The sequence below is a fragment of the Lutra lutra genome, chromosome 14, assembly GCF_902655055.1.
Source record: "Lutra lutra chromosome 14, mLutLut1.2, whole genome shotgun sequence".
NCBI lineage: Eukaryota > Metazoa > Chordata > Mammalia > Carnivora > Mustelidae > Lutra > Lutra lutra.
The window spans coordinates 10,236,819-10,251,272 of record NC_062291.1 but is presented as its reverse complement, the minus strand read 5'-3'; the positions used below and the strand labels follow the sequence as shown (position 1 = coordinate 10,251,272).

At 39.8% G+C, this 14,454-nt stretch overlaps 1 protein-coding gene across 8 annotated transcripts in view; it reads right to left on the bottom strand.

The window, feature by feature from the left end:
* The window catches only part of RYR2 (ryanodine receptor 2), a 738,447-nt gene that overhangs the window by 153,640 nt on the left and 570,353 nt on the right, over positions 1-14,454 (bottom strand). For all 8 annotated transcript variants that reach the window (XM_047702071.1, XM_047702073.1, XM_047702075.1 and 5 more), the window contains 7 exons: positions 13,601-13,738; positions 11,604-11,681; positions 9,738-9,813; positions 5,991-6,114; positions 5,390-5,505; positions 1,274-1,338; positions 346-467 (listed from right to left, as the gene is read on the bottom strand). In XM_047702071.1, the coding sequence (XP_047558027.1) occupies positions 346-467; positions 1,274-1,338; positions 5,390-5,505; positions 5,991-6,114; positions 9,738-9,813; positions 11,604-11,681; positions 13,601-13,738 (719 nt within the window). The remainder of the gene's footprint in view (positions 1-345; positions 468-1,273; positions 1,339-5,389; positions 5,506-5,990; positions 6,115-9,737; positions 9,814-11,603; positions 11,682-13,600; positions 13,739-14,454) is intronic.

The window sequence follows — 14,454 nt, the reverse complement described above, 5'->3', positions numbered from 1 at the left end:
AAGCACCACTGATATCAAATACTAATCCAGTATTGTCTGTACTCGTGGATTCTGTACTGGGTGCCTTATTCCTTCTATTCTGCGTTCTATTTAGTAGCAAAATAGAGGAAGACTCAACATTTAGAACACACACATTAACTTGCAGAGAGCATCCTCCTCAGAGTGTTTGATTCCAAAGGGCACCAGGGGTCAGGAAGCTGGGGGCAGGAGTGGGGGGCCGTGGGGAGTGAGGGGAGTGGGGGGGAGGGCACCCCGTGTGCTCTCATTTCAAGGTCCCCTGTGGCTCTTTCCCCAACGCAAATACATTTCACTCAACAAGAGTCTTTATTTTATGGAGCTGTTTACCTAGTCACCATTTCTTTCTCCTTGTTTGATGCTTGTCCTCCAGAACAAAGAGGTCGGCTTGCTGCAGACAAGAAGTATAAACGATGGTTTTTGAAATACTGATCGATTAAAGGAAGAACAACCTGAAAGAAAGGAAAAGAGAACAGATCTACACGGTGGGCTGAGGCTCTGGAGCAGCCAGAGTTCCATCCACCCTCTGCAGGATCCCACTGTCTATAGCCACACTCGTTGTGAGTATAATCCCAGGGATGTAGTCTGACCCGTGTAAGAGAATGAACCCAAGATGGAGAACCTGCAACGCTCTGTCTCCTTCCCTTCCTGGCTGAGAGAAGGTCGATGAATGAGCCAGGCCAAGAGCAGATTATTGATACATTCTTATTAAATGGAATGAATACTAAAAATGGATATAGTTGACAGAGAAACAGTTTATCCTCTCTCATCTTCAGCTTCCCCATCTGCAAAATGAGGAAGACGAAGGTCCCAGAATAAAGATTATATAATAAAGCTTCTTATAATGTAAAGCTTTTAATTTTATAATCTATAAATGGACAAATGCTTTTCCTCTTTATAAAAGAAATGCTCATACATTTTTAAATCATTACAACCATCGCATATTAAGAAGTAGGTATTTTTCTTCTCTGTCATTTGATAAAAGCCCCCCAAAAGGGGAGCTTTGAATTAGACTCCACAGAGATGGAAGTGATCTGAGAATTATGGCAGGAAGAACAGAGAGTTAAAGTATGACCAAGTATCCTCGCAACAAATTTATCCGACATGATTCAGAAGCACTTATTTCTGTGCCAGAGAATATTTACTTGTAGAATTCACATTTGTAGACCAGTACACTCTGGAAAGAGGCAAAGATCTAGAGAGTATATTTTGTAAACAAACATACTGAAGCAAAAACAAAATGGACTGTATACTGTACTTTAGCGAAGAACTTGATTTCTTGTTCATAAGGGAAATGTTCTCCTTTGCTTCTGCTGCCACCATCTGTAGACAGTAAGAGTTGTTAGGAACATGTCTGACTTCAAACATTATAAGATACTCACCTAAAATGCAACATTTAGAACACACTGCTCCATGTGTTATCACGGTAAACTAATCACAGAAAGGCATCCAAAATATCAAGGCTAACTTCACCCAGCAGGATAATAATTTTTCAAAAGGATTTAAAAAAAATATCCAAACCCAAATCAAAAATTCATTGAGGCTAGCCCATACATGGGGTTAAAAGAGCACATATGCTGGTTTAGCGTTACAATCTTCGTGACACATGTGTAGGGGACAAGTGGAAAAAAGTAAAAATCCCACGTCTTCTCTCAGTAGGAAAGAAGCTCACGGCAGTGAGCAGAGAGAGTAGAAACTAAGGAAACAAAATTGGTGACATTTTAACCCTGGCCCCTAGTAAAGGGAGGTTACTTCTTGCTGTGACCGACACTATACCAATTAAAAAGCTACAGGAAGGGGCATCTGGGTGGCTCAGTGGGTTAAGCCTCTGCCTTCGGCTCAGGTCATGATCCCAAGGTCCTGGGATCGAGCCCCGAGTCGGGCTCTCCGCTCAGCGGAGAGCCTGCTTCCTCTTCTCTCTCTCTCTGCCTGCTTGTCTGCCTACTTGTGATTTCTGTCTGTCAAATAAATTAAAAAAAAAATCTTTAAAAAAAAAAAAAATAAAAAGCTACAGGAAGCCAGCCTGGGATGGGAGGGAGGATCACGACCATAATATTAGATGGGAAAATTAACATGCTGCTCAGAAAGAAGGAAGTTCACTTATGTCACTAGATAATTTCCATAAGCAAAGCAAAGACATCCCAGTTTTCCCCAGGGTTTAGAAAATGATTTCGAGGTTAAGAACTGATTGACCTCATGCATTTAGCTTGAAGTGGCCTTTTGCACTTTCTTCATGTATACAGAAGAGGGTTCCTGCATACAGAAGAGGTAACAACAGGTATAATAACCAAGATGATACGCAGATCACACCGGAGAGCAAAAGATTTCAAAAATTGAATATAAAGTTTTAGTAAAATTTATAAGCAGAGCTTCCTTATTTTATAAGAATCAAACTGACTTCTGCTAGAAAAAGTTATTTGGTAAATAGAAATAAAAGCAATTTGAGATATGTTTCATTAAATCTGAGACAGGAGTTGGGGAAAAGTCTTAGGAAATTTAGGTAATATTTTCTAATACCAGAATAATGCTCTTCCCATGAATAAGTAAAAGAAAACTATGCCTTTTTTATATTCACAGATTTCATTTTTGTATGCTTTTAAATTCAATCTCTCTCAAGAATATTACATAAAATGGCTGGATCCATTTAAGGGGCTTTCCCATATAAACTATGTCAAGACAGTTTTGCACATAGCTAAAGATGCTAGCATTTCAAGAACTAAGTAGGAAACATCTTTCCTTCTTATATTATACATTTTAACAAAAATGCTAATATGCAAACTCCTGATGGAGAGAATATGATCTAGATATAATACAAAAATCAGAAAAAGGGATATGTGCATTCTTACTATGGCCATTAGCCTCAGATATGTTGCAAAGGCAGTAAATTTAAAGATAAAAGAAGGCATGATAGAAGTTTCATTTGCAGTGACAATGAAAAATTAAAATTAAAATAAGTGTAAACAATCCCAACTCTGCTCTTCTAACAGAGTTCTTGGTCATAGCCAACTGTAAAAGAAACATGTGGGAAAAAAAAAAAAAAAAAGCCCTGAATTTCTTGGGATCTACATTGAGCTAGCCTCACTTTTTCCCCAGCACTAGGTTTAGGAGACCCTCTACCCTGTGGAAAGAAAGATGCACTAAGTGGGTGAATTTGCAGCCAAGGTCTCACCACTCCCTCTGCACAAACACTGGCTTATTCAGAAACTTGAATACAATGTGGATAAAGCCCAAACACATTTACCCATCACATTTTTGTTTCTGTTATCCATGCAGGGTTAAAAAAAAAAAAAAAGTTTTCCTTACTACCCTGATTTTGCTTTCCTTCTTCCCTCTTGACAAAAAGAAGACCGAATTTGAGTTGCTACTCATATCAGATACTTTTCAATGTGCTTGAGAAATTTCAGTATTTAGCTATATGCACAAAGACTTCCAAAATTCATCATGGCCTCATTTTTTAAAAAATCAAATTTCATTAATTGAGACAAATTTTCTACTTTTCAGGGTGACTCATAAATTGTATTTTTTAAAAATTATTGCATGAGCTACAGAGAGATTACATATAATAAGTTAGTTTGCACAGTTGGCTTTTGTGAAAAAGATAGTTAAGAAATCCCAAGTACAGGGGCGCCTGGGGGGCTCAGTGGGTTAAAGCCTCTGCCTTCGGCTTGGGTCATGATCCCAGGGTCCTGGGATCAAGCCCCGCATCAGGCTCTCTGCTCAGGAGGGGGCCCGCTTCCACCTCTCTCTCTCTCTACCTGCCTCTCTGCCTACTTGTGATCTCTGTCTGTCAAATAAACAAACAAAATCTTTAAAAAAAAAAAGAAAGTGGGGCGCCTGGGTGGCTCAGTGGGTTAAGCCGCTGCCTTCGGCTCAGGTCATGATCCCAGGTCCTGGGTTCGAGCCCCACATCGGGCTTTCTGCTCAGCAGGGAGCCTGCTTCCTCCTCTCTCTCTGCCTGCCTCTCTGCTTACTTGTGATTTCTCTCTGTCAAATAAATAAATAAATAAATCTTTAAAAAAAAAAAAAAAAGAAAGAAATCCAAAGTACAGCACTTGGCTACAGATAAGGAGCAGGCTGAGAAATTAGGAGGCTCTTTAAAAGAACAGTATTCGACTGGAAAATCTTTCATCCCATTAGGGATGATCAGGAGACGAGGAACAAGAAAATACCAATGCTCGAATTTCGATGAACTTTAATCTGACGTGCCAAAAACAAAGACCTAAATCCTAAGAAAACAGTAGCAAAAAGATTCCCTGGTCAGGATGGGTTTGTGGAGGATATATTTATTGCTAAAGGATCTAGGACTATGGGCCCTGAGGAGAAGTACTGAAAAGCAGAAAGAATGAGGATTAAAAAAAAAAACAAAAATAAAAATAGAAAAAAAAAAACATGAAAAATAAAATAAAAAGGTAATTACCAGAACACACTGGTTTTTCCAAAGGGGCCATCTTACTCCTTAATCCTTCTACCTTAATACCAACCAGGGGTTAGAAAGTGATCTGACATGAAGCTCAGTAATTAACAACTCAAATTTTAAGTCAGTAGTGCAGAGGACAATCCTGAAATAAGATGTGAGAGGAGGCTGCATTGAAAATCCGTTCTGAATCTAAGACAAAAACAAGGAGTTCCCAAGGTGCCTGGGTGGCTTAGTCAGTTAAGCATCTGCCTCTGGCTCAGGCCATGATCCCGGGGTTCTGGGATCAAGTGTCAGGCTCCCTGCTCGATGGGGAGTCTGCTTCTTCCTCTTCCTCTGCCCCTCCTCCCACTCATGTTCCAATCCCCTCTCTCTATAAATAAATAAACTCTTTAAAAAGATAAAAAAAATGAAACAAGGAATTCTCTTCATACTTTGGGAGCATGGGGCCACATGGGGAGGAGGCCTTCCATTTTACTTTGACAGGATAGCAAAGTGCTCTGCATCGCAGACACTCTACCATAAATGTGTGTCCCTGTAAAGGTTAACTTAAGGCCTTCACATTGCCTAGAAGGTTTGGGGATCCACAGTTTCAGTTTTTTCAAGAGCATGGCCATTAATTTCATAAGGAACGATTTAGCTGTATCTTCAATTCTGATGTCCATCCACAGTGTTTTTCAAAAATTAAAAAAAAAAACAATGCCAATAAACAGTATGAGGAGAAAAGAATGGTATGTTCATTTTGGTTTTTTTTTTTTTAAGGTTTCTAAATTTACTGATCCCTAAGAATGTGTTTGCCTACTGACTGTTAGACTCTGTTTAGTAATAGGATGGGTAGACAGCGTTTATACTGCCTGGGAACAGACCAAAAACAGTCTGGCAGTCTGCCGTCCGAGCCCCTGATGTCAACACGAAGAGTAACAGACACCTGACTGTTAGTAACGGGACGACGGTACCTACCAAACTCCAGGATATACTGATGGGCTTCATCTACATAGCGAATGAGTTGCTGAAGGAAGCTATAGGCAAATCGTTTCTCAATGGACGGTGTGTCCAATTCCAGGTCCTTGAATCCCCTAGGGTAGCAAAAATAAAATACGGAAATTAGTTCCTACAAAGACTATTGGGAGGTACCATTTTGCTTAAAATGTACATATGGAATATATAAAAAATGGAAAATGATCTAATATCCCTGCAGCTATAGAGGCAAAAGTGAGAATCAATTTATAAGGAATACTTCGCATCTGATAAAAAAAAAAAACAACTCTAGAGTATAACTATTATTATGCAAAAAAGTCGCTTTTAGAGAAACAGAGGGTCATTTTTGTCAAAAATTTGTGCCTAAAAGATGGATGGGATTTCACCTAAGCCGTGAAAGGAACCAATCATGTGGCCAAGAGCCAAGGGCATTAATGTTTCCGATGTGTTTATTGTGGAGATACTAAATAGTAGCTGTAAGGTTTAAACAGATCACAGAATCATTTCCAGCATTAAATCTGACGGGGACAGTTAAACACTCAGTCTTCGTAACAAGAACGCTTAATGATAGGTATGCTTTTACCTGGATACGGCGTAGCCATTGATCTGCAAGAACTTGAGGATGTCCTGTGCTTTTTCCCTATCCTTGGCCTTCTCTTTGGCTGTCAGTGTATCGTAGGGTACCAGCAGGGGATGGTTTCCACCTCCTGAGAGCATGCCCAGACAAGAACACATCATTGCAATTAGAAAATACTCCAAAATGTGATAGGACCAGGGTACAGGACTTCTGATATTTTCCTATTAGACACGGAGTATATACAGGTTGTATAAGGCTCTTGCCTTTCCAGTGCCTTTAATGCTCTGATTAATTTAGGAAATCCACTCAAAAAAGGACTGCACATATGCCTTCTAAGAGGCAATTAAAATATGGACACGAGGCATTTGTGATATCACGTGTTGATGACATGTGCAATCACAGGGGAAGGGAGAAGCAGCCACATTCCCCTCTCCATCCAAATGAATTCTGGATGTGGAGTGTGTAAACACACCAAAACATACATAGCGTGAGCTAGTGAAATTACAAGGCATGTTTCAAGGGATAGGCTTCATTTCCCACCCCTGAGAGACAGAACAGAAAAAAAAAATGTCTTAAATATGGAATTTTTAGTACACCTCCCCGATCAAGCAGTACTTTAAAGTCACACATTCCACACAAAACCTATACTTATCTACTAATTTTAAAGCTAATCTCTCTTAAATATCTCCCAAGAGCAGCATACACACTTGACTGATTAAAAACTCTGACAAGCATCTAGGTTTCTAGTTTACCTATTTTAGTGAAAAATACAAGAGCATTCCTTTTAGATTTAGAACATATTGAAACTTTTTAAGAATTAATAATGAAAAATGTCTCTATAAAATTACAGATTTTGTAAAAATTTTTGTAAGTTTATGAACGTTTCAGAAATCACAGGGTAATTCCAGATACAAGGATCTGATGAGCGGTGTGCCGCAGATATAACATTTATAAAACACATAAGGAAATGTATTTTCAATGGGATGCTGAAATTTCCTGAAACCAAGCTGCTAATGGGAATTCCAGAAAAAAATACTTAACTATTTGGCTTGAATTGTGGGGACAACGTAAAGCCCATTAGATCAGCGTCCAATATGATGTGGCCAGAAGCCACTTACACAATCATAAACAATGAATTTGCCCCACACATGAAAGAAGCCATCAAAAACGCAAAGGAATCACGCACTGAGCTTTCTCACCACTAGGTGGCAGTATACTATCATAAATGCAAAGGGACAGGTCTCCGCTAACCCAGGAACACTACGTATATTAAGAATCCGTCATTTATTTTATAGTTTGGTAGGAACAATATTGACTATAATGCAACTGTCAGAAAACAACAGAAACCATCATTCGGTGAACAGCAAGAAGGATATAGAATATGTTATTAAGCACACTGAGAACAGATTTGACTTCTACTGTAATCAAAGATGTAACGGGATGTTTTACAGAAAAAAAGTATAAATCAAGCGTCTAATTTAATCATCCTGTAATCATCTCCTATTTTGAACTCCACTAATTCATTTAGTCCTTTATTCCCAGAAAATTATATTAATTTGGCAACCACAATGATTTGGGGGTCAGATACCTGTACCAGATACTCAAGGAGGGAGAGGAAGAGGGTGGGAGAGAAAATAAAAAGCCCAGGATGGGTTGGAAACTAGAGTGCGCAGCTTCTGAGTGGATATTTTTAGGTGACTAGGTGTGTAACAGATTGTAAATGATCTTCTGTTTCTAGTTGCCTCCTTGTTCCTGACTTCCTGTGCTTCTCTCCTGTTCTTTCCTCCGTCCCTCCCCTCCTCCCTTTCCTCCCTCTCTCTCTCTCTCTCTCTCTCTCTCACACACACACACACACACACACACACACACACACACACACCCCACAGGCACTAAGACATAGGGACCGTGACAGGCACCTCCTCCATGCCAACCTAGATCTCAGAAGAGAAGCAGCATGGTCAGGATACAGGTTGAGGTCAAAGTCCCCAGAGGAGAGAACAAATTTGAGAAAAGACTCAAGTCATTTCTTTCCTAAAGCTGTTCACAGCCTCAGCTTATCTTCTTTCCAAGACTCATCTCTCACCTTTGTTATTCTTAACAACTTAAAGCCAAGACCTAGCACTGTATATTCCAACACCTTTTCTCCTGGTCTGCTGTTTTGGTCCTCAACCACTCACTTTCTCCTTCAAAGGGGGAAGATTACGAGGAGTAAGAAGAACGATGAAAGGTTCTGCAGACTCGTATCACCACCTTGCCCCATAGCCTGGCGCACCTAGGCTTGTCTCCCAGCCATGCAGTCTGAATCGGGACCAGTGCCAGCTGCCCGCTGCGGTCTAGGTGTCTCACTTACAGGTGGATTGCTCTTAAAACTCCACTGACTGTGGGATCTCTAAGAGCTGGCTCAGAAACTGACCAAGCCGTAGTGATTGAAAGCTACTTGGGAAAAAAAGAGAACGTATTTTTGTCATGTCATCTGCCCGCATGAAAAATAGGAATTTTGTTGACTAGTCACTTGGATGATGTCTCTTCAAGAATCCCACTAAGCAAAACTCTATGCCACTGTGAATCAGCTGTCCATCCATTCATCCGTCAGCCAACCAAACATCTGGCCACTCATTTAACAAACATTCATGGAAGGCTTCTAGAAAAACAGGTCTAGCCCTGAGTCAAATTTTGCAACAGGCAATTGTGGTATAAGGAATCCTCTCTGTTCATTTCCATGACTGATTTTAATTTGTGCTATTCTGTTTTCTACTGTTTGATGCCGGGTCCCAACCTACAACATCACTTAGTTTTAGCCCTGAAAATACCCTGCCCTTCAAAACTATCTCCCATATATTTTTAGACAGAATTTCTTGATGCCTAGAACTGTACAGTAAATATGACAAAGGTAACAGAATGTGTGGTCCTGACCTGGAGACAGTTACATTCTCAGTGAGGGAAAGAAATCCATGTGGGAAGTAATGAGAGGTGTGCACGTACACACACACAAACATGTTCATAGACCAATACAGAATAAATAACGATGAGAGAGATCATCAGTGTAGGATACACTAAATTGAAGAATTTATGCAAATAAATTAAAAAAAGACTTGAGAAAATGATTAAGAATATTTAGTCACTTTAGTATTTAAGAAAAACAGCAGAAAAGAAAAGCAAAAGCATGTAAGGGACAAGAGCATGACTGTACTGGGCCCAGCAGAGGGGGTGACTGGAAGTGGGAAGGCACGACGTGAGAAAAATATTTGAGTTAGGGATAGAAGTCAGGGAGCGAGGTCTAAGAAATGCACAGAATACCTCGAATGTTAGAATGAGAACAGGTATCTGCAAGCTAACACGGGCCTGAGAGAGCCATTGGAATTCTGAGACATGAAGAAAGGTGCACTCACAGTCAGGTAATTACGGAATTTCCACCCAAAACTGTTACAGGTGTGTTTGAACTATTTTTTTTTTAAGATTTTATTTATTTGACAGAGAGAGAGATCACAAGTAGAGAGAGAGAGAGAGGAGGAAGCAGGCTCCATGCTTAGCAGAGAGCCCGATGCGGGACTCGATCCCAGGACCCTGAGATCATGACCTGAGCCAAAGGTAGAGGCTTAACCCACTGAGCCACCCAGGCAGCCCGTGTTTGAACTATTCTAAGAAAACAAATGTATAGGAAGTTCTCATTCTAAAAAGACCGTTCCATCCATTTCAGAGACTCACAGAGTCGCACTCTGATTGTTTTTTATCAGGATTTTTAGAAAATATTACCTTTGGATTCCAGCTCCATTTTCTTTTTCTTTGCCCATATATTGTGGTAGTTTTCAGCCATCATTTCTGCCATAGCCTTAAGTGAACAAAATATTTAGCAAATAAGTTACAGTTTAAGGAGTAGAAATAGAGAAATTTGCTTGCCAATAGGTAATATTGTAACATACTTTAAATTAATAAATCATAGTGTGTCAGTGCTAAAATACCTTTAAAAGATCATCGAACACAACTCTTTTTTTAAAGATTTTTTTAAAAAGATTTTATTCATTTATTTCACAGAGAGACAGCAAGAGAGGGAATACAAGCAGGGGGAGTGGGAGAGGGAGAAGCAGGCTTCCTGCTGAGCAGGGAGCCTGATGTGGGGCTCGATCCCAGAACCCTGGGATCATGACCTGAGCCAAGAGTAGACCCTTAACGACTGAGCCACCCAGGTGCCCTGAATACAACTCCTAGCTGGAATCTGAATCCCAAATAATTCTACCAGCCTGTGAAATCATGCAACAGTAAATAGCAGAGGTGATCTGATGGGACTGATTCTTGTTATTTGTAATATTCAAGGACACAGGTTTTATTAATCAAATAATGAAATTTCAAATTAGCTGCGAACTTTAACAAAAAAAATCTATTTATTTTCATGTTCTTACTGTAATCTCCAAAGCTTTAAAAGATGATCTAAACTTTATATTAAACAGTGAATGCAAAGAACCTAGAGGGAGATTCTATATTCCACATCGTCCCAAACTTCAGGAGAGATCAGAGACCTTAGACAAACCACATTAACCTTTCTGTGGACTTTTTTTTTTTTTTTTTTTTTTTTTGAGAGAGTGAGAGAGAGAAAGAATGCGTGTGCACAGGGGGAGGGGCGTAGGAAAAGAATCTCAAGCAGACTCTCACTTGAGTGGGGAGACCAACACGGGGCTCGATCTCACAACTATGAGACCATGACCTGAGCTAAATTCAAAAGTCAGACATGTTCACTGACTAAGGAGCCACAGAGGTTCCCTGGCTGTGGCCTTTTGCTTATCAAAATCTTATCTAAAATCTTATCTCAATCTTATCAAAAGATAAGATTGCCTCTAACATTCTCTCTTCTCCTTTTGATTTTCAAGTTCACTATTTCATTTTAAGATCTCCATCCATACAGGAGCAATGACAGAGGGCAAGACAAACCATTTAACATAATTAATATGACCTACTACATAGGGTTTCTCTTTATGTATTTATTTCTCTTGGATCAATACTAACAATGCCAATACTGTTGCTTGATAATCATATGGACCTGTTGACTTCTTTTTTTTTTTTTAATTTATTCATTTGACAGATAGAGATCACAAGTAGGCAGAGAGACAGGCAGCGAGAGAGGAGGAAGCAGGCTCCCCGCTGAGCAGAGAGCCCGATGCGGGGCTTGATTCCAGGACCCTGGGACCATGACCTGAGCTGAAGGCAGAGGCTTTAACCCACTGAGCCACCCAGGCGCCCCTGGACCTGTTGACTTCTGATACAAGACAACACATTTTCTTTTACTCAAATCAGCCATTTCAAAGTACACTCCTTATCGACCAAGGAGAACAGATACAACTATGGTCAGAGCAGGCAGATTTAATTCCTGATTTATTCTCTTCTCACACACTACTTCATTATAGTGGGATTTTTTAAATAGCCATTATCTTTAAGGAAAATATGTTATCTAGAAGAAACATCCTAGAAAAAGTTATATCAACTTTAAAAGCAATTAAGGTCCGTAACTTTCAATTTCACAGACCCTTTATATGATCACCACATTCAAATAATTCATGTGGAAAATACAGGCAGGAAAGTGTCACAGTCTGCTTTTTAAAAATGCTTTTAAAAGTCCATAACACTTACGTGCAGGTCTCTGGATAGCGTGACATTGCTCATGTCAATGGCTCGGGGACTATACCCGTGTGCGGCATCCACAGAAACCTAGATGATTTATGTGACAAAAAATGGAGCCTAATTAAAAAGCCCAGTGGAGACTTAAGACAAACGTCAGAAATACAGGACAAATAAACTTCCACATGTTGTGTTGCATCAGATGAAACCGGCAAGTATCTGGACAAACTTAGTTCACAAACGTATCTAGCAAATTAAATGATGTGTGGGTGTCTGATCATTTCAATTGATGATTGAATAATATATCCCAACATCTCAGGGACTGCCAATCCCAAAAGCTAATGATTAGAATTCCACAAATTGTGAGATGAATCCGACTCTGAAACATTACCTTCGTTAAAGGATCCCTTGTATTCTTTGGTTTCTTATAGATTCAAATTAGCCGCATAAAATTTATTCTTCTTCATGCAAACAGTAATTAATCAAAGAGGGCAATATTTACAAATGTTTCAGTGGGCCAAATGTTAAGACAAAATACAGCCAACTCTTTAATTTTAAAAGTACTTCCTACAGTGGTCAATGATTAACCAAGTTATCCCCAATAACAAGGAAACTTAACTTCTGAATTTTGGTAATTTCTGAATTTTGGCATTTTAAAAATGACACATAACTTGTCATCAACTATAAGACTTCTCATACTGCCCTGTGCTTTTCTTTTTTTTTTTTTTTTTTTTTTTTAAGATTTATTTGAGATGTGGGTGGTGGTGACGGCAGAGGGAGAGGGAGAAGCAGCCTTCCTGCTGAGCAGGGAGTCCAACATGGGGCTCAATCCCAGGACCCTAGGATCATAACCTGAGCTGAAGGCAGGTGATTAACCAACTGAGCCACCCAGGTGCCCAACCCCCACCCCACACCCATCTCAAGGTCTTTAACTTTGATCATACTGGTAAAGCCCAAGTAAAGCAATGTTTTCACAGATTCCAGCAACTGGGATCATCTTTGGGAGCCATATTCTGCCCAACACAACATCTATAATCAAATTATTGTTCTGTCCTTGTCATCTCCTGGTGCTGCTGTGTTCCCTACCTTACTCAAATTAACCACCGACCTGACAGGCCAGTCTGGATCCATGGCAATCACCCTGAGTACTCCTCCTCATCCACAATCCTGTATCAGACAGTCACAGAATTCTGTCTCTTCTACTTCAAAAATATCTCCAGGATATATCCATTTCCCTCCATTCCCACTATCTTTGCTCTAATTCAGACATTTAATACTTCTGTTCTGTTTCATGGCATGTCTACAGTCTCCTTCCCAAGGAATCAGCCTTTCTTTCTTTAATCTCCCCCTTCTCTGATTCATTCCCCATTCTGCTGCCAGAACTATCTTTCTAAAATGTTTGTCATTCTTGGGGCGCCTGGGTGGCTCAGTGGGTTAAGCCGCTGCCTTCGGCTCAGGTCATGATCTCAGGGTCCTGGGATCGAGTCCCGCATCGGGCTCTCTGCTCGGCAGGGAGTCTGCTTTCCTCTCTCTCTCTCTCTCTGCCTGCCTCTCTGTCTACTTGTGATCTCTCTCTGTCAAATAAATAAAATCTTTAAAAAAAAAATAAAATAAAATGTTTGTCATTCTTTAAATTTTTTTGCTATGCGGGCATGGAGGGAGTCTTTCTTGTCTTAGTGTTCCCTGTAGCACCAAGCCCTACTTCATCTGCTCCACGATGATAAAATGATTCCTAATCTCACAGATACTGGGGCAAACGTCTATTTTTTTTTAAAGATTTTATTTATTTGACAGACAAATCACAAGTAGGCAGAGAGGCAGGCAGAAGGGAGGGGAGCAGGCTCCCCACTGAGCAGAGAGCCTGATGTGGGGCTCGATCCCAGGACCCTGAGATCATGACCTGAGCCAAAAGCAGAGGATTAACCCACTGAGCCACCCACGAGCCCCAGCAAATGTCTATCTCAAAACTTATAAAAACCAGAATTAGACACAAGCAGTATGGTTCTTACCTGACTTGTCTGAGAAATGCGACGTGTCCGATTGTAGAGGGCCATGCTGTCTCCCTCCCGCGTTCTCTCAATCCTCCAACCCCACGCCAGCATGGTTTTTAAAGACTCTTTGATTGGCCAGCGATAAATTTCTTTTTCCTAACGACAAAAACAAAGGAGGGGGAGAGGGCGTGGGCATGATGAATCCGAGTGAAAATAAAAATCTGAAATAGGCTGCCTCTCCTTAAAAATATTTTTTTAAAAAAAGAACAATTTAAATAAACATTGTTTATTTAAAAAAGAAAAGGTAAAGTAAAATTTCAGAGAAGCAGAATGTGAGTGGAGATTTACTTTGACCAAGACCGCTAAGAGGGATTGCAGCTTAGTACTGCATGGAGGTTAATTTCCTTTAATTTCCCTGCTTCTGATACTTTGTATAGAAACTAAAAAGGAGAAGCAATGCCAGATCATATGCTATGTATGTGAAGGCTTTTCTGAATAAACACCCGAATAGACAGATAAGAATAACTCTCCCTCCGTAAGCACCAAGCTACAAAGTCCTGTATTTGTCAAGATACTGACTTCCCCCACAGTAGTAAAATACATGAAAACGTATTTTATACAATCATTGTAAATTACTTCATTATCCCTCATCAAGAAACTCTTAAGCATGATAAGAATATTTTCCAGAGTCCTTAAAAATATGAGGGAAGAATAAAAATTTAAAAAGGACTGAAAAATACTAAGGAGATTAATATACTGATAGAATTAAATACTGATAGAAAATACAGTTAAATACTGATAGAAAATGAGAATAGAGAAGACAAAAGATAAAAAATGGGACCTTTAAATAAAGGGTTTTTTTTAAAGTATAT